Raw genomic sequence first — 20,916 nt, 5'->3', positions numbered from 1 at the left:
CACTACTAACTATACACAGTGGTAAAATGCAAGTTCCTGGGGCTCAAATTCTAGCTTTACTACTTTGTGTGGCCGTGGGCAACTCACTGAACCTCTCTGAGCCACATTACCCTCTGGGAAAAATGAAGACAATAATAGGATTTATTGCATATCATTGCTGTAGGAATGAAGTGAAATGACTGTAAAGCACTCAGGACAATGTTTGGCATATCAGAGATATAGAACAATGGTAGCTGTCACCACCACTACCACCATCATCATTATCATCATCATCTTCACTGGAAGGCTCCTATTTAAAAGCTGCTCTGGCCCAGTTCTAACCAATGCATGACAATGAGCAGAACTGACTCTGAAACTCTTCTCACCATAGTCAAGATGTCGCCTAAGGAAGATGACAAGGGAGTAAATGTAGAGGGCCAGACTCCCAGGTATTTCTCTGCTTGCAGATTTTGAGATTGGCAAGGATATCATTGTGTCTTTTCTCCTAGTTTTGCAATCTCTGGCAAAAACAGTTCCCTCCACCCAGCTCTGGCTCTAACCCTTGATATGTGGCATTGCTTCCTGTTTCTACAGCAGGTTCTTCATGAAGGATTAATTGCTGCCTGCCCCAAAATAAGCAGCAAGAAACGCCACACACATTTTTCTGTTAATCAAAGACTGTTTGTAGGAGAGGGAGAAAGTCTCTAGGTAATCATCCTTTCCTTCTGGTCCGAATGAAGTAGAAGCAGCCTTGACTGTGGGTGGAGGATGAGCTATACAGTCAACGTACATGCCCAGTGTTTGCAGATCTCTCCATGGGGGAACTGAAATATAAAAGGAATCTTGGAAGAGGCAGAACAGGGCTCAGTCCTCCATTTAAAATATAAACCTGAGTCTTTCCCAGGTTCCTAGCTTGTGATGTGCAGGTTGAGCTGTGCACAACTCAAAGGGGCAGTGTCTACCTCATTATCATGGGAATTGTGCAGTGTGTAACCTGTGAAACCACAGGACATCCCTGACAACTACCCTTCCTGGGCTAGCTAAGAATAAGCATTTGGTTCAACCTGACTTTTCTTCTTTTCTAATATTTATACTCAGTCCATCATATAAGTAACTCATGAACGCACCACAGTTTTTAGGCTTTTCAAGAAGTAAATCCTCTTTCTTATTGATATATAATAAGGGGGAGTAATGTGTTTTTGGAGGCCTAGATATGAAATAATATATTCATGAGTCAAATGACATAGAGAAGTAGAGGTAACTTTTCAGGGAAAAAGCTCACCTATTAGGAGATGCTGAATGCCGGACCCTTCTACTTCATGGCTGCTATTTGAATTGACAGATTCATAGGCTGAAAAACAACAAGGGATTTTACCTAAGAGTATGGAAAAAATCTTGAAAAAAAAAAATCTATTTTTCTTACCCCAGTACAGGGAAAAACATGAAGTAGATGCCTTGATGCCTATGCCTCAAAATAAATTGGATGGTTTTGAAAATCCATAGATGCTATTCAGGAGAGAAGGCATATCTAGGATTAAAAGAGCATTGAAGAAGATAATGTTTTCATCCGAGATATTTAAAGGAGAAACCCTGCAGGGTCCAGGATGCTTAAATCCTGAGAGGAGAACTTTTGACAGAGCAAGAGCGTGAAACAGTTAATGTTGGACATGCTGGGAAGAGATGCCCGGATTTGAACAGCAGACGGGCCTCAGTGCATGCAGCCTTGGGGACGCAGACAGGCACGAGGAACTCCTCTCCAGCCGTAGCACAAATATGAGGGTTGGACCAGGGGAGACAGGAGGGATTCTAGCCCATCTGATTCCAGCCAAAAAGACAGACAGGCTTTTTCACAGCTCCTGTTGAATTTTTTTGCGATCTGTTAGAGTCACCCGGGGTGAGAATTATTCTCCTAGCTGTTCTTGTCAGTCAAAATGAAAACTAGTTAAAACAGTGCTGTTTTGATGGCTGATGAGAATTAGGATGGTAGACCTGAAAAGGACAGTGAAGGGAGAGGCAATAGATAATATAGAGGTCAGTTGGGTGGGGCCTAAATGAAGGAAGAACTTTTTTGTGTGTGTGTGTGTGAGACAGAGTCTCTTTCTCTCTGTCACCAGGGCTATTAGAGTGCAGTGGCGTCATCATAGCTCACTGCAGGCTCAAGCAATTCTCCTGCCTCAGCCTCTCAAAGTGCCGGGATTACAGGTGTGAGCCACCTCCCCCAGCCAAGAAGAATGGTTTTAAAAGGGAAATTGTGTGTATGTGTGAGAGAAGAGGGGGTGGGGGGTGTACAGTATCAAGGACATAGCAATAGGGAAGAAAAAGTCACAGGGAATCCTAGAACATTCAAGCTGGAAAAGATTTAGAGATCTCCTAGTCTAACTATGCACCCGAACTTATTTCCAAATAGTTCCATTTATTTATTTGTTTTTCTTCATTGTCTCATTACTGATAACAAATAGACTAGAGAGGTTGCCCGAAAAGGATGTTTGGGTTTTATCATTCGCTAAACCGCGGTGGGGCTTGGAGAAGCCTGCCTCTCTGTGCCCTTCCATCCCAGTGTGCACCCATGTGGCCACGTGCAGGCCGGTAAGTTGGGCTGAGCAGGCGGCTTGGGATTCTGAGAACAAACACTGGAGAGCGGAAAAAGCCGTAATTAGTGTTAATTGTTGACCCTACAGTTCAAGAATAGATGCTCTGGAGAATGGGAAATGAGAACAAACATTAATTATTGAGTAGGGACCTTGGAGACAGACACTCTGGATTAAAAGGAGAGAGATAAATTGCATAATGAATGTTAATTTTCCCTCAAAGAATTGAGTGGTCGGTGGTTGAAAGGGAAAAGGAGGCTAAAACAGTCATGAAAGAGAAACTTCAGTGTGTTGGGGAAGAGGGTCTGCAGGGTTACACAAACACTTTCCATTACTGCTACACCCTGCTCTTTGCCTCCTCCTCGCTCCCTAGAAGTTCCTATCTGAGTTTTCCTTAGAATTCATTATTTACCGCAGTTGTCTGCTAGGAAGTGCAACCATTTCCCCTAAAGCAGCAGTCCCCAATTTTTTGGCACCAGGGACCAGTTTCATGGAAGACAATTTTTCCATGGACCAGGGGAGGCGGGTACGGCCAGTGATGGGGAGCGGCTGTAAATACAGAGGAAGCTTCGCTCTTCCGCCCTGCCATGGCCGGGTTCCTTACAGGCCACAGACCGGTACTGGTACCAGCGCAGGGGTTGGAAACTGTAGCCCTACAGCCTGTAAACCAGAAAACAGCCACACTGCATTACTGACAAGCTGAGTGGCACGCAACATTGGGGTCTATCTTCTTTCTATTTGTGCTGGTGGGAGTTTGAAAAGCAAGGGAGGCTGCCAGAGCTGTGGTGCTATATGAGCAGCTATGGGAGTCACAAGGGCTCTGGGGCCTTAATTGTTGTTTTATCTTAATTACAATACATGAGACACACATGCACCCCCTCTAACAATGTAATCTTAACTGAAAGTAAAAACAGAATACAGATAATTCGAGCAGAAGATCAGAGATAAGAATTGTAGCCAGTTTTGTAAAGAGACACTACAAACAGGCTTGTCGCTGATTGCTCAGATTTCAGAGAGCTGGCTGAGATCCCCACGTCCAGTCAGCGGCCCTGGGGATCTTCCCTGTTTGGCATGGTCTGCCCACTTCTGTTGAGGCCTTCATCAGGTGGGTGATTTTACAGTAGCCTGAGCTCCCTGCCTTTTCTTTTGCCTGTTCCTTCATGTTGGCACACACCTTGGGTTGCATGACATCCCTCCTCAAACATCTGTGATTCCTTGTTGTCTAAGAAGCAGCTTTTCTGCTCTCTCTTGGCACACAAGGCCTTCCCTGCTCTGGCCCTGGCCTGCCTTTCAGGCCCAGCTAACCCCAGGAAACCCCTCCACAGTCCACTCACTCTAGATGAGTCCTCATTTCCCACATGTCCTCCACTTTCCCTCCTCTTTGTCTTTGGTCATGCGGGTCCCTTGCTGCCGGCCCCTTCTCTGTTTATCCATCCACTTATTCTAATTTCTCAAAGGTCAAGTGCAAATGGAGAATCCTGGTAAAAGCTCTTCCCAGTCTCCTAGGCTAGAATTAATCACTCCTTCCTTGAACACCCCTGACTCTATTCTCAGGCCTCTGTTGCAGCATTCATTTCATCCTGCCTTGTGGATTAGGGTTGGTTGCTTGTGACTCTGTTCTTCATGTGGACTGTGAAGTCCTTGAAGGGCAGTAGCCACAGTGCCCAGCATGGAGTCTGGAGAAGGGGGGTGAGGAGAGAGCAGCCTCTGGGACAGACAGGCCTGGGAATGAAGCCCAGCTCTGCCCTTACCAGGTAAGTTAACTCCCTGTGTTCCAATTTCCTCACCTATGATATGTGAATGAAAATACTTCCTACAATTATTGGGATGATAGAATGAGTTGATATATGTAGCAAGGTACTTGAGAGTGTTCGCTCTTGATACTAGCATCCTTCCATGTCTATTGCACATGGTAGGTGTTCAGTACATTGTATCAAAGGAGTCAAACACACATGTAATGGGTCTTTTCTCTTTCAGGGCCAATGATATTTCCTATTGGGATTTTACTTAATACTTTACAAGATGGAGTGCGAGTATGATCTCGCTTATGTTTCACAAAGCAATGTGAAATATTAGTATTATTGTAGTTGCATTCTATTAAGGCATACGGTAAGCTGCTATAAACAAGGGACCCAAAAAGATAAACATTTATTTCTCTTTCATATAAGAGTCCAGAAGTGGGTGGATGGATAAGGGTGACTCTGCTCCATGAAGTTCTCTGGGCACCTTAGTTCCTTATATCTTATTGTTCTATCATCCCATACAGTATTGTTCTCTTCCATATTGTTGTAGCTATTTCATTACCATAACCAAGTCCAAGGGGGAAAGAGGAGGGTGAAGGCAAAGAGTTTCCTTTTAAGGAAATGACCTGGAAGTTGCACATGCTGCTTCCATTCACATCTCATTAGTCAAAACTTAGTCTCATGGCCATACCTCTCTGCAAGGGGAGCTGGGAAGGATAATCTCTCGCTAGGCAGCCATGTGTTCAGCTAAAATTCAGAATGGAGGATTCTATTAAGAAAAGGAAGAATGGAAGAATGGACATTGAGGAACAATTAAAGTCTCTACTACTCACAGTTTCAATCACTATTTATGGGCAGTGCTCTGGCAATGTGTTCTGGCAATGGCCAACTGTGTTCTCTGGGATATTCAGTGATAGATGAGGGGTATCCACCCACAGGAATTTTAAATCTAAGAGGGGAAAGAAGAAAAAGTATAAAAGCAAGAAGGAAGTGAGGGAGTGCCTGATAAGATGTCTAGGTGATAAGAATGAGTAGAACTTAAGGAAGCAGCAATCATTGTGACCACAGTGGTCAGGTGAGGCATCACAATGAAGGGGGGTTTCAGCTGGTTCTTGAAGCCTGGAAACATGGACAAGAGGGACTAGAGGCTTTGAGGGACAAGAGGGACTAGGGAAGAGCTTTGACCTGAGTGCAGGAAGATCTGAATTTGAGCCTTGGATTTACCATATAAAAGGTGTGTGATCTTGAGCAAATCATATCCCTCCTGGGCTTCAGTTTCCTTATCCATAAAATGAGAGTATTTTCAAACTGTGGTCTCATAGTTTTACTGGCCCTGCCTAGTCCTCACTCCCCACCTACAGCAGGGGAAGAGTTAACAGGGCCATAGAGAATTTGAGAGGGACTTAATTGGGTCATCCCCACTCAACCAGTTAGCTCTGCTTTTATCTGCTTTATCAATGGATATCCTCAGCAAATCTGAGTAAATGCTTCCTTTGCTTAAATACTGATGAAGGTGACACCTAAGTTGCCTCCTGACTTTAGGATTCTGCTAAACAGAACAAATGCAAGGGAGATGGAATTCATAGCTTCATGAGCTGTGTAAGAAAAGATACAAGTACCAAAAACTTCAAAAAATAAAGAGAAATTAAATATTCTTCAGCACTTCATACTGTTCTTTTTCTTCAAAAAATGAATTTCTGGTAGATTCAGAACAAGCTATTATTTTTGACATTTTTCTTTTTTGGAAGTCATAAATGGTGATGATGCCACCTTTTCAGCCAACTATGAGGTAGGAGAGTCTTTGTGTTTCTAGGAATCACAAGAGGTTTTTGTCAAAGGAAAGGAAAGGGAGTCCCTAGTGTGTTTTAGTAGCTTTCTGCTGGTAGCTTCCAGCCTGGGCTGTGAGGCCTTGCTGGTCTCACTATGGTGAGGGAAAGAACCCTGTTTCCTTCCGAAGTCTGGGACAAACACAGCCCTCACAGCTGCCCTTCTGCAACTACTTAGCGCTAAATTGGGTCTACATGTGATAGAACCAATTTAGCCCCACGCCGCCAAGCCTAATGGGAATCTCCTATAACTACTTTAAGGAGAGTTTATCTGTCAGGGTTCAGTGCAGAATGGAAACCACCCAGGTATTTTAAGAAGAAGCATAGTGACTATAGAGAATTTTGTAGAGAATTTTGCTGACAGAGGTGCTACAGCAACCAGCTCTTGGCATGCTCAGTCTTCATGAGCTCAGTACCAGCATGAGTAGCCCAAATTTGGAATTGATGTTTGGAGAATGAAAATAAGAATAATCACAAATTATTGAATGGCTAAGATCCTGTTTCAGGATTTAGACAAAAGAACTGCCCCACAGAGAGAACTTTCTTAGGGAAAGGGGCATATTTAGAAACATACAGTGTTAGAGCTGGTAGAAACCTTAGAAATCATCATTTCCCAAAGTGTGTTCCAGAAACTATTTAGATCCACATGCTGCTTTGCTAAAATCAAAAGTATTCAGTGGTCAAATAAGTTTAGGAAACAGTACATATCTCCATCTCGAACCATGATTCACATTAGCATATTAGAGGCTCTGTGAAATCCTGCAGTAAGGAATCTGCTTAGCTTTAGCCCACTGGTTTCCAAATGTGTTTGACCCAGAGCCTTTCCTTTTTCACATAATTCCTGTTAACCTTCTAAGGAACTGGCATTCTGTGGAACATGTGCTGGGAGGATTGGATCTTACACCAACTCTTCTTTTTCCATATGGGGAAGCTGAGGTCCAAAGCAGTGAAGTTTTTTGCCCATGATCACAGATATCATGGGTGGTAGAGCTGAGAATAAAACCAGAATTTTTTCTTTTTCTTCACGTAGCCTCATCAAAAGCAATTCTCCTCCTCTAAATCTCTGGGCAGCATCACTAAGGTAGCAGCTACTAAGAGATAGGCTACTCAATAAAAATCATACTTTGCCAAATATCCCACAAACATGGAAGGATTCTTTAACCCATGGGGCCCCACAACCAATGTATTACACATGACAAATTGAGAGAACAAGGAGAAAGTCAACCATTTAGCATATGAGTGACCCCAAATAATAAGTGTTTCGAGACTAGCTGGGATATTCTTGGACCTGCCTTTTATGACACAGTCTCAGAAGTCACATACCATCATTTCTGTCATAGTCTATACTTATTAGAAGTGAGCCACTATATCCAGATCACATTCTAGGGAAGGAGAGTTAGTTTCTCCTTTTTGAAGAGAGAAGTATCAAATGAATTTTTGGACATATTTTAAAACTACCACACCAAGAAAGAGTTGCAAGAGGGAAGGATGTTAAAAAAAAAAAAAAAAACCCAAAACCCACCAAACTCCACCCCACCACCTCCACCCCTGCCAACCCCAAGAATCAAGAAACATGTTGAGGGTAAAAATCCATTTAGGACAAAAACAAATAGTATTTAGAAACTCTGAAAGAGACCTGAGGTTCCAACCCAAGTCATTGGCATAGACATCCTTGAACTTGCAAAACAAACTTCTGAATAGAAGAACTTCTGAGAGAAAACTTCTATTGCTGGCACTGTGACTAGGAGAAAACATGAAAGATTTCAATCAAGAATAAGCAATTCGGAGACTGTTTCCAATGTTTTGACTTGTATCCTTCCAAGTTAACTTTTCCTTTCTTAAGCCTTTGAATTTTCTAAATGTTGTAATATCTTAACCTGACCAAAGGGGTCAAATTCTAGCTCTAGTTTTCAAATCTTTTTTTTTTCTTCTGAGGGTTTATATTCATTTCTCTATTCTGTCTGAAAGCAAGATATCATGATCTAATTGCATAAGAATTTATTTCCAAATAGTTGTTGACAGAGTCTGAAAGTCTCAGAAAGATCAGACAGATCATATTCCTTCCTTTACTCAAGAGTTTTTTTTTTTTTTTTTAATTAAAAAAAACCCACAACTATGATCCCCAAAGAACTTTCCTTTGTGGCACCTGGGGTATTCAGTCAATCAGCAAGCATTTCTTGGACATATAATAAAGGTAAGAAGTTCTCAAGGACTCATATAGTAGGAGCTAAACAGAAAACAGACACAGATAAATACAATAACCACATAAGTGGGATTAGAGAGAGAGGAATGGGCTGAGACTACATCTAGGCGTTATGTGTAATCAAGTGGATTTATCAAGGAAAACATCCCAGAAAAGATGAACTTAAAGCTATTCTAAATATTTGGGGGCAACTTGGGCAAATGCTAGGAAAGAAAAGAATAAAGACTGAATGTTTGGGCCATCAGAGAGATAAGAAAAGGGTGGGCTGGAATATAGTGGGGGATGAGACTGGGAGTGGAGGGTGAAGATGGTGTTCAAGACAGATCTGGGTTGGTCCGAGTGCAGTGGTGTTTACAACTAATTGATCACAACCAGTTACAGATTCCTTTGTTCCTTCTCCACTCCCACTGCTCCACTTGACCAGCCTAAAAAAAAAAAAAAAAAAAAAAAAAAAAAAAAAAAAAGACAGATCTGAACTGAGCTGCAGAGAGTTCAGTGTGGTTGGAGCAATTCCTTTGCAAGAGGAAAAAGTTTTTTTAGTGTACTTCTTCTCATACCAAACCAAACCAACCCCCCCCAAAGCAAGACCCTTTTCCCTCTGAATAGAGGTGCTTAGAAAGCTAGACCTGTTCTATGGACCCTTGTAGGGAGAATTGGGTTTAAGATCCATCCCCACCATCCAGAGCACCATCCTATCACCACCAAGACTGAAGGTCAACCAGCTGTCCATGGAGGAGAGGCCAGACAGAGTGACTGATTCATTCATTCATTCAGCATGCACACAGTGAATACCTTTAGGTTGAGAGGCAAGTAGGATTAAATTTATTGTCTATGGGACTGGGGCAGGTGGAGGCAAGTCTTCAGCATAAATTTCATCTTTCTCTCTTTCATGTGGAAATTTTCAAAAGATTTTTCAATACATATTTATTGTGATCCTGCTATGTATATGTCAGAGACTCTGCCAGGTGCCAGGGATACTGAAATGATTGAAGCATCATATTGGTAATGGTGACAACAAACTTAAAGCCTAAATATTTTCTTTTCTGTTTCTGGCTTTTGCTTTGCAAAAGGGGAGCTATTTCTCCTGGAACAGAGTGGACAAATGTGCAGCAGGTGAACAGAATCAGAATCGCTTTCCAGTTGTTATACCAGCTGTGTCGTGCTGGCAGTGGCCTCCACCTGTCTAACTCTTGTTTCTACCAATTTGGAACCATGATATTTTTATACTCATAGTATAAACCAAGTGGTGGTGGACGTTCTTTGATGCTGTGTTTGGAACCAAATGCATTCTCCTTTCTGGAAATCCATATACTAGGTGACTACTTCAATAGCAGTAAGATGTAAAATGCAGCAATAGTCCAGGAATTTCTCAGTGGAGGTGTCAATCCTGTCATTTTGGCTGAGGAACCTTGGATACAGAGAGGATGAGGGACTGATTCAAAGTCATCTGGCAACACAGAGGATAGGCCAGTGCTACTCAAATCTCCTGGCTCTGAATCCATGCTCTTTTTATTAAGCCAGTTGTTACATGGCCCACCAAATGTGTGCAGCTTTTACCCTCGCTCATCAAGGGGCCTGCTGGCTGTACAACTCATGCATACACATCATGATGGCTTCTGGGTGGTTGATGCTCATCACCCTCTGACTTCATTTCTTTTTTCCTTTGCAAAACGGCTATTGCCCAGAGCCAGCGTCTCTTTTCCAAAAAGTTAACGTGCCAGAAGGGTTTTTTGGAAACTGCCTTGCTATCTGTCAGGAGCCAGATGATTCACAGCAATGAACCAACGCACATAACAAGGATACCTGATTGGATTACCAATTAGCCACCTCCACCTCTGGAGGGTGTTTGGAAAGAAGAGAAAAGGCAGTGTTTAGTTTGGGCAAATACCAAAAGGGCTTTATCATTCTCATCAAGGCATCAGCATGGCACATTAGACCTCTTCCAAGCCATTCCACTGGAACTTCTCTCTCCAGAGGCTCCAGCAAGAGTAAACTTGTTATGCAAACATTGGGTTATTGTGTCGGAGCTACAGAAGCACCTCTGTGTCAGCGAAGGGGAGAAACTGGCTGACTTGCGTCTGTTTTTAATGATGCCTCTGCTGCTGGGAAATTTTGGAAGCTGTAGGTAAAATCTTCCCCTTTGAAAACAAGGCTGCCCTGGAATGTGTTGTCTTACCTTCACCCGATGAAAGCACCTCAGTTTGGGTAGGCCCTGGGAGGGACAGGCAGACGTTCTCTCCAGCTGGACCCAGCAAGAAGTGTCGCAGTGTGGGGTCTCTGGAATCTTCTTGAAAATAAGCACAAGCATGGGCTGAACCCGGACCATGTCCCCCCTCGACCCCAGTGGGCACAAGCACGTAGCTGCCCATGTGCTCAGGTGCTCACCAGCATATAGGGTAAGGCCTACTCCTGGGCCTCAGCGGAGCAGGGCCATTGTTTAGGCTCTGTCCTCTAGGGTCAAGGTGGGATGAATTGGGGGGCTGCCTTTGTGAGAGTCTGGGAAAGGTAGGCCCTCTGGGCATCTCAGGGGCCGGGCTAGGCTGGTGGGGCACCTTGTGTGAAGGAAAGGAAAGGAAGCCCCTTCCTCCAGGTGTGTGTAGCTCAGGCCCTGGTGATTCCTGCCTCGCTCTCCCTCTCTGGCAGATGCCCCGAGCAGTACTCGTCATGCAGTCTGTGCACCAATGCTGGGACTGCTTAGGGACTCTAGGGGCTCAGGTGAAGCAGGAGAAGGAGGCTGTCTTTCCCTCAGTGACTTAGAAATATTGATGGCATTTCTATAACCTTACTGTAAAAGTAAAAGACAAATCATTTTTTCCCTACTCTACTTGCACTCTCAACACAGAAGACTGCTGTGACTAGATGTGTGGGGTTTTCCCCACACCAAGCAGTTCTCCAGCACGTGCCAAGTGGGTGTCCTATAATTCAACTCAATCCTGACACTTGCTGCCTGGAGATAGTGTCAGATCCCACGGGTTAGGGGCTCAGTCCCACAAGACTGCCCCACACTTCAGACACCAAGTTGTGACCTATACTTCTGACTGGCTGGCTATAAACTGAGGATCCCACAACCTCCCTTTGGCTTTGATAATTTGCTAGGGCGGCTCACAGAACTCAGGGAAATACTTACTGGTTTATTATAAAGGATATTGTAAAGGATACAGATGAAGAACAAGAAGAAGAGATGCACAGGGTAAGAGGTGTGTGTGTGTGTGTGTGTGTGTGTGTGTGTGTGTGTGCAGGGTTCCATGCCCTCTCTGGGTGAGATACACACCCAGCACCTACACCTTCAGCAACTTGGAAGCTCATCAACTCTTGTTCAAGTTGATCTCCAGTGCCCCCTCCCCTTTCTTGGAGGTTGGCCGGTGGGGCTGGAAGTTCCAACCCTCTAATCGCTAATCACTTGGTCTTTCTGAGGCTACCTAGGGGCCCCACCCTAAGTCACCTCATTAGCATAAACTCTTGTGTTGTCCTAGGGGCTGACTATGAATAACAAAAGACACTTCTGCCACTCAGGAAATTCCAAGAGTTTGAGTTCAGTGATAGAAACCAGAAACAAAGACCAAATATATTTCATGTTATACGACACACGACACTTACCTTCTGCGTGTCCAAGACAGAGGGGCCAGGAGTAGGGGGCCACCAGCTACAGTGGATGCTAAGGAGTATACATACACACACGTACACACAAAGTGAGGCATGACACACACACATATTCACACAGGTGCAGGTGCACAGACACACATGTACATTCTCATAAGGTAAGCATGCACACATGCACAACCACACACATGCACACATGTATACACGTGCACACATCACACATGAACAATGACATACATATGAACATACATACTCATTCACAGGACTGCATATGTAGAGATACACGTGCATATAATATGTACAATGACACACAGTGTGCATGCATGCACACAAGCACACGTATGCACTCACGTGGGCATATAAGCACACGCCCCTCCACACACTCAGAGACAAATGTGCTCTTATACAAGCATTCACTTATATACACCCCCAACCCCCAACTAACATTTGAGGTTTCAGGCTGTCCTCTTGTCACAGCCGTAGTCCTGGCATTCTATTCTAATCAGATTGTCCCCTTCGTAAGGATGTCTGAGAGTAGATCGCACGTCTGTTTGGTATGACTTGTCCTGGGCATCCAGCCTCCTAGGAAGGCCCCTGATGCTGACATGACAGTATGTCAAGTTTGGTTCATTTGTATCGAAATTAAAAGAGCACCAACTGCCGCACAAATACAAAGGGGAGGAAGTTGTGAAAGAAAGGTTCCAACCCTGAAATGATTTCTAAGTGAAAACAGTGTCTTTAGGGAAAGAGAGAAAGAGAAGAGAGTGTTGGGGGGAAGTAGGGGATTGGATTTTGACCATCTCTGCCTGAAACAGAGAGGTTGCAAACACAGATTGGAGCTATTGTTTTATGTATTTAATCTATGCTTACAGGAATTCACCTGTACATGTTTTGGGGAGAGAAAGAAAGTGGGGTGGGTGTTGAAAGAAAGAGAGAGAGAGAGACTGATTTAATACTGAGGCATTCTGTCCCTGAGTGAGCATGAAATGAAGGATGTGATGTCTATTGCCTTCTTGATGGCTCTTAGTTCTCATGTGCCTCTCAAAGTGTGAGTTTCTTACAGCCCCGAGTGTGATTCTGCTGTTAACAAGAGATACCTCTTTTTTCACACAATCTGTCCCCCAAACACATGCTATCTCCTTCATCTGGTGTGCAACCAGGGAAAGCAGCCCCAGGCGCCAATGAAGGAGGAACAGCTGCCTGGACTGCACTTCCTTGAAAATGGTCTGTCAGTCTCCAGCATGGCACCTCCCTGGGGATTTTCAGGGGTAATTTGGATTCTAAGCAGTTTTTGTTTGATGACCTACCTTTAGATCAGAGCTCCCATGGGAGCTGCTAGTGCACTGTCCTTGCATTATTGCTCTTGTCTAAACAACTTAGTCCCCTCCTTGACTGTCAGCCCCTAAGGATAAGAACTTGAAATGAAGCTGTCTTAGAGGGATGGCTTTGCCCTGCCTCACCCTTCAGTAGAAATCCAGGGTCTTCCCTTTCTGTGAACAGGCCTTGGGCTCTGCCCTGGGCTGGAGGGTGACTTTTCTCTGGGGACTCCTCCTGTTGGCAGGGTCATCAGGCTCCCTTGCCCCCAAGGGATGTGGACTGTGTCTAGTAAATACAGCAGTGGGTCTCCCCCAGGAACTCGGGGAGCTGTGTCATCACACAAAGCTGCCAGGAGTGAGTTGAGCACACAACAGCTTGGCAGTGCATGTTGGTGCAGCAAACCTTAAAACATGTACTGGCTCTTTAGGAATATGCACAGTGAATAGTAATCCCGCTGACATCATCGGAAACACTGCCTATTTCTCCTTTTCAGTGGGGTGCCTTTCAAAAAACATACACCATGGCTGCTGTATGGCCCTGGAGATGAGCCACAGATGAGCCAATGATGAGGCCATCCATACACCCCAGGAATGATTACCTTGTCCTGCTGGCGGTGCCCTCCTGGGCGCTTTTGCATTTGGGGTACCTGGAGGGCTGCTGTAGCATGATGTCCTGGGGCCCCTGTCCAGGTCCCTCTGGCTCTCTGGACTTTTTCTTCCTTTAATTGGGGGTAGAAGATCCTGTGGTGGGGCCACATTCTGGGGTGGGGCATCATCATCTTCAAAAGCAAAAGGGGAAAAAGCATGAGTGAGAAAACTTCTGAATCAGCAGGAAAGAGAACAAACCTCTTTTCTAAGTTGGTTGATGGCTACTGGTGTTTAGGATGGCTTATTCTACTCATTCTCATTTGTCCCTCTTTTCCAGTCCAGCTAAGGAGCAGCGACCAGATTTCTCCTGTGGCCAAAATGAAACTACTTTTGAACTAGAATGGTAGCCCCTCATTTGGGGAATTGCTAAGAACCAGGAATGATTGAGTAGTGGTGGTGGTTATTCTCGTTTCATGGATGAAATCATGAGATGGAAGTAGGACTATAGAGTCTGTAAACTCCTTCCACTCCCAATCTGAAGGCTCTGACCAGGGAGACCCCAACTTTAGAGCTCATGGGATTACTGGGTACAGATTTCTGACCACAAAGCAATTTTACTAGGCAGAACCAATGACCACGTTCCCTCCTCAAGGTACATAAACTGCAGAGTACAACTTCCAGTCCATGGTCAGAGGGATCCGGATTGATGATAACACTCCATAAAGCACATCCGACCCTCTACCTGTCTCTGTTTTGTCTTCTCAACACCAGCAAGGACTGCTCTAGGAAGCCTGAAACCTGGGAATCTAAGAGACTGAGGCCTTGGCTTCATCTCTTTCAGAGAAAGCGTTCTTTATTTCACATTCAACCCAATTGTTGCTATTTGAGTTTAAAAGCTGGCTTCATGCACAGTCTCAAAATATTACGTATTACTTTTTTATTACAAAGGAGAAAATATCTTCACAATGGAGAAACTTGGCAGTTTCTTTAACCAAACAATAAAATTTAATATGACCTATAATGGAACAAACTAACATTTTGTGGCCCTTGATGTGATGTGCTGAGGACAGATCACCTATGTGATATTCCTGCCAAAAATGTTTGATCTGAATCTCATTATGAGGAAATAGACAAATCCACATTGAGGGCAATTCTGCCAAGCAATTAGCCTATCTTCTTCAAAAATGTCCATGTTGTAAAAAACAATACTGGAGAGCTCTTTGAGATTAAAAGATTATAAAGACATGTGACAACTAAATGCAATGCATGATCCCAAGTTGAATTCTAGATTGAAAAAAAAAAGCTACAAGGAATATTATTGGTATAATTAGAGAAATTTGAATATGGATTATAAATTAGAAAATAGTATTACACCAATGTTAACTTTCTCCCCCTTTTTTTTGAGAAAGGGTCTTTGTTTTTATTTTGTTTTTTTCTGAGACAGAGTCTCTGTTGGTTGGGCTAGAGTGAGTGCCGTGGTGTCAGCCTAGCTTGCAGCAACCTCAAACTCCTGGGCTCATGCAATTCTTCTGCCCCAGCCTCCTGAGTAGCTGGGACTACAGGCATGTGTCACCACATCCAGCTAATTTTTTCTATTTTTAGTAGAGATAGGATCTTGCTCTTGCTCAGGCTGGTCTTGAACTCCTGAGCTCAAGCGATCCTCCCACCTCAGCCTCCTAGAGTGCTAGGATTACAGACGTGAGCCACCACGTCCAGCCTGAGACAGGGCTTGCTGTGTAACCTAGGCTGGAGTACAGTGGAGTGATTGTAGCTCATTGTAACCTTGAAATCCTGGGCTCAGGAGATACTACTGGCTCAGCCTCCAGAGTAACTGGGACTACTTGGCTTATTTTTAAATTTTTTTGTAGAGACAGGAGTCTCTCTGTGTTGCTCAGGCTGGTTTTGAACTCCTGGCCTCAAATGATCCTCCCAAAGTGCTAGGATTACAGGTGTGAGCCACCACACCCAGCATCAATATTAACTTTCTTGAGTGTGATAATTGTACTGGGGTAGGAGGGAGAATATTCTTGTTCTTAGGAGATATGTGCTGATAGGGGATAAAATGGACAATGTCTGTAACTGACTCTTAGGTGGTTCAGCAATAAAAATAAAATATGTATGTATGTCTGCATCTATAAAAGCTGGCTTCATTTCTGTGATATTAAAGGTAAAATAATTTAGAGCTAAGCAAGTAAATAGGTATGTGCAACATCTGTGGTAAAGGGACAGTCTCACTTATTAGCATAAAATACCCTTGCACTGGGGACCTCTGTCTGAGAAAGACTGCTGTGAAAAACTTGCCTCTTTGGATCTCTTTCTGAATCTACTACCTGGTTGGGTCACATACTGAACTAATGCACACCAAGGTATCAAGGACTTTTCAGGCTAGTTTCTTCCTGGCTGAGTAGCAGAGGATGGACAAGCTCTAGATACTCAGCCCTGGTGGACATGGCAGTTCAAAACAAGTGGAGGGCAGTGCAAGATGAATAATACTGAAGACAAAATTCAATCTGGTTGTTTACCTCAGGGCACTAGCTGTGCACCTGACATTGTGGGCACAGGTGGAAAGCTGCTGTCTCACCTGTTTGCACACATAGTGACCCCCTGCCCCATTTTATAAAGGGAAAACTTCAAAGTCTTTAGGATAATTAACTCTCACTTAAGAGATAGACCAAACAAGCCTTTGCTCCAATAATCAAAGGACATTCTCAAAACCTACATGTTTCAAGAACGTCCTGACCTAGGTTCATTGATTTGTTTGTTCTAAAAGGCAGAACAGCACAACCGGTATGAGCATGGGTTCTGGCACTAGAAGGCCGGATCTCCAGTCCTGGTGAGGCTACTTATAGTTGTGACCTCAAGCAAGTTACTTATCTCTCAGGGCTTCAGTTTTTGGTTGTGTAAAATGTGAATAGGATTGTTGTGAGGAGTACCTGAGATAATACATGCTAAAAACTAAGGCACAGAAGAAGAGCTCCATACACATTAATGTGCATCCTCCTACTTCTGACACCACTAGTCAGAGATCACTTGGCATTTGTGATACTGTGGTCTTGCACATGGCTTTTGAAAAGGAGGTTCAATTTTTTGAAAATGAGGAGCTTTCTAAATATGGTCCATTGCTTCCAACCTATCTAACACATAAACACTTAGATGCACTCATGTGTATAATTTCAAATGTTTATATAATGTTTTGAAAAATTGGAGTGAAGACTTTTACTGATATTATGGACTTTCAAATGAATAAATATATATTATAAACAGATTAGAGATGAAATTTCATTGTTTAGAAACATAGCATTAAGTATAGGGCATGCAGCAATTTTAGTAAGTCTGGTGCCATCTTATATCTGCAACCAGGAGGTATTAGTAGGGGGATGATTTGGTGAGTAAGCAATTTGTGAGCTAGACACTAAGTTAGTTTTACTTCAGCACTTTGGTTAAATCAGCTGCTGCCGGAACAAGAGCCATCTTCATGTGGCGGGGGATGGACTAACCTCCCTTCCAGCCTCCTTTTTCTTGGCTGAGGACCCTTGCATGTCTTGCCTTGCTTCCTTTCAGAGAGAGATTCCTGAGGGATGTGGAAAGGAAGGAGGAGCTACCTTGAGGCGAGAAGTTGTCGCTGTCCCTTCCTGTGTCCACTGGGAGATGCACCGTTAACTCCCGTGGCCTTTCCAAGGACACATGCTTCAGGGGAGGTCTCCATAAAGACCTGGCCTCCTCTTCTGTTTCTGGGTCTGACTCAGGGTGTGCAGCACCTACGAGACAAAGAGAAAGCCAAGGTGTAGTAGATGTCTGTTGTTCCTTTTGGAGACCTACTCCTCCCCTGCTCACACCATGTGGTTTGGGTGGAGCTGCGTCCATTCCCTGACTCCAGGGACGTGCATGTCACTGAAGCCTGGCACGAGAGGACCTCATTGCCTTAGCCACAGTGATTGGTTCCAAGGTGGGCACATGACCCATGCCTGGCCAATCAGGTGGTTTTTGCTCTTTTGCAAGAGCTTTTAAGAGGCATATCCTTTCTATAGATGTTAACGGGTAGGAGCTTAGCATGGAGTTGCAGGAGGACATCTTTATCCCCACAGGGTAAGACCCCGCTTGAGAGAAAAAGTTAACAGAGCTGAGAGACTTAGAAAAGTACTGCCCATATGTTATCTTCTGAGGCCTGGATTTAGCTGGTTCTGGAGTTAGTTGATCCTTGCATGAACTAATATATATATCTTTTTTTCCTGATATGTAAAAGAAGAAAGAACTCAATGGATTCACATTCTTTGTACTTTATTCCTATTTTTCATTTGGCAGTGTGTTGGCAAGCTCGATGCATCTAATAGCTTTAAGAATCTGGTTCATGGTGGCCTGGTGGTCTTCCTGATTTTCCCGTCAGGGTCATCATGGAAAATAATTAGATTTAATGCAACTGTGGGTAGTCGTGTCTCTCTTTGTATTAAGTATATCTTTTTATTCTGGTATTTTGACATCTGGGACCTGACTGACCCTGGGGAGTCAGTCCCTCCCAGGGCTAGCCAATTCCTAGAGATAGTAAATGACCTCTTACCTGGGAGCCCATCATTATATGCAAACCAGTTAATCCAGAACTACCTCCTTTACCAAACTCTTACACTGCTGGGCCACTATTCACTCGCCCTAATTAACCCAGGGCTAGTATCAGACAACTAGGGACATCTCCTATGTCCCAGAGCCCACTGAATTATTCAAACTAGCCAATCCTAAACCTGCTTAGCCTGCTTGCCCTGCCCTGCTCATTTCTTCTACAATAAATAAATAAATAAATAAATAAATAAATAAATAAAATAAAGACTCTTGCCCACGTTCCCCCACTTCTGCCTCTGACTAACCCTGGTGCTTCCCTGTGTGCCTGCATGACCTGGCATGCCCCTCTTCTCGGGAACTGTGGGTAACAAACAGTGGCAATTGTCTCCTGATCTGTTGGCCACACCACACCTCAATAATAGTAAGATCTACATTTTAAAACACCATGTTTTGGGTTGTGTGTGTGTGTTTTAAGGAGCTGAGTAAAATTTTGGAAAGGTAAAATCTGCATATAGTGAAAGGCACAGATCTTAAGTGTACAATGAGTTTTAACAAATGTATAATCTACACAACCAACCAAGATTTAGAACATCGTCATCACCCCACATAGTTCCTTTATGCCCCCTTTCTTTGACTGATCTTTTAGTCACAATAATTAGGCAGTTACCTTCTTCACAGTAAGAATTCTAAACAGCTTTAGAACAAAACAGCTGCCTGTACAATTCCCAGGAGTCAAAGCTATTAAGAAATCAGTGGCAGTTTCTGCTCAAGTTTCTAGATAACTCAGAACTAGGATCCTCTTAAAATTGGAGTCACCTTTTGCCTCAGATGGCCCAAGAGGTCCCGGGAGCAAGAATGTGTCTCAGACAACAGTACTATAGAATGACTTAGGAATAGTCAGAATTTCTCCTTGTGACACTGTGAGAGGTCACTCAGAAGCTTCCTCTGAAAAGCCTTTCTAAGTCTCCAGTTAGAATTAATTTCTCCCTTGTCCATATTCTCTTAGAACTTTGCTTAGATGCACAAAAATCTCTGCCTAGACAAAGATTGTAGAGGTCATCTGTTATATAATAACCTAATTCAGAATCAGGAAAATGACTCTTTGGACAAACTTTTATCTTTCTTTTATAAAATGAAGATGCAAAGATCGAAGTATCATTTTTACCTTGGCTGAGATGTTTGATAACATCTATTTCTCTATTATTTTTAACCAGGATTTTTTATTTTCAATTTCAATTTTAGTTGTGTTGCTTTATATTATTTCTTTTTTTGTAAGCTGCTTGAAAATTCTTGTAGTTTTATAACACCTATGGTGCATTGGACTTGTTTATGTGTATGCCTGTCTTCCTTTTTCTTTCACAGTTTGACAAAATGTACTGCTTAATGGGGGGCTTGATAAATATTTTAAAAATTGAATTGAATATGACCAGAAGAGACCTACTTCTAGATTTTACCCTTTTCGTTCTTAAAAAAAAATTCTCTGACGAGGATAGCCATGGGGAAGGTCATCCGTGATGTTGGAGTGTGTCAGATTGGCAGAACCCCACAGCCCAGTCCTTCCTGGCCTACCCAAGTTCCCTCAGGAGTGCCCATGCACACGGAACCTACCTCTTCTGCAGGCTTTTTCTCTTGGGGGATGTTGGGTGTGGAAATGAATCTCCACTGGGACTATGAAGAGCTCTGTTGGGGGCTCACTGGCTTTAAATTGGCTCCTCAGGGGGTCCAGGACTCTGGGTGGTTCTTCTGAGAGAGAAGGTAATTTCAAAGCCTTTGGTGCCTGGAGAAAATTTAAAAACATAACCAACCAAGGCAGGTATCCAAGCCCTGCTGCCTGCAGGGGCAAATGATATTGTATTCATATCCTATTGTATGTATCTCTTGCACCAGCAGCTGCTGAGAGAAGTAAAGCTAACCACACTAGGAGCCAGGTATCTAACTTCAGTGGCGCTGTGTGGTCTCTTGGGAGCTCAGTGTATGCCTCTGTTTATCCTGCCTCTGAAATTATGAACATGACAAATTTAAGAGCCTTCGAGAGGATGTATAGTCTTTCTTTTTACAGCCAGGAAAACTGAGCAGGATAGAAATGACATAGCTGAGATCTCTATGCACCTACAGGGAGAAATCCTGGCATATGTAGTTAAGGGGAAAAAGCAAGGTGAACAACATTTGACTGCAAGCTTTTAGGTAAGAAGGGGCAGAAAATAGGAATATGCATTTGTGTTTGCTCACCTTACGTAACCTCCCTAAGACTCCATTTCTTCCTCTGTAAAAGAGGAGTAATCGTACTATGTACCTCATAAAGTCATTGTGATGATTAAATGAGCTAATATATATAACTACAATAGTGTTTGAAACTAGAATTATTTCTAAGATATTTCTTTGAGAGTGGATTCTCCTCTCATTAGAGTGTATCTAGCTACTAGCAGAAAATCTAAACTTCTCCACACTTCTGCAATATGAACACAGCTGAAAAAAAATCATTGTGTGTTGGAATCAGCCACTAATTTGGGCTAGTGTTTTTCT

General features: G+C 43.4%; 1 protein-coding gene across 1 annotated transcript in view; it reads right to left on the bottom strand.

Annotated features, from left to right (window-relative positions):
* The window catches only part of KIAA2012 (KIAA2012 ortholog), a 106,998-nt gene that overhangs the window by 59,979 nt on the left and 26,103 nt on the right, over positions 1-20,916 (bottom strand). Inside the window, exons 8-12 of the mRNA XM_076005820.1 lie at positions 20,002-20,170; positions 17,340-17,600; positions 13,854-14,033; positions 10,515-10,625; positions 1,262-1,330 (exon numbers count right to left, since the gene is read on the bottom strand). Of these exons, the coding sequence (XP_075861935.1) occupies positions 1,262-1,330; positions 10,515-10,625; positions 13,854-14,033; positions 17,340-17,600; positions 20,002-20,170 (790 nt within the window). The remainder of the gene's footprint in view (positions 1-1,261; positions 1,331-10,514; positions 10,626-13,853; positions 14,034-17,339; positions 17,601-20,001; positions 20,171-20,916) is intronic.

The sequence above is a fragment of the Microcebus murinus genome, chromosome 8 (assembly GCF_040939455.1).
Source record: "Microcebus murinus isolate Inina chromosome 8, M.murinus_Inina_mat1.0, whole genome shotgun sequence".
Lineage (NCBI taxonomy): Eukaryota > Metazoa > Chordata > Mammalia > Primates > Cheirogaleidae > Microcebus > Microcebus murinus.
The sequence above is the reverse complement of the archived record's forward strand: the minus strand, read 5'-3'. Positions and strand labels throughout refer to the sequence as shown.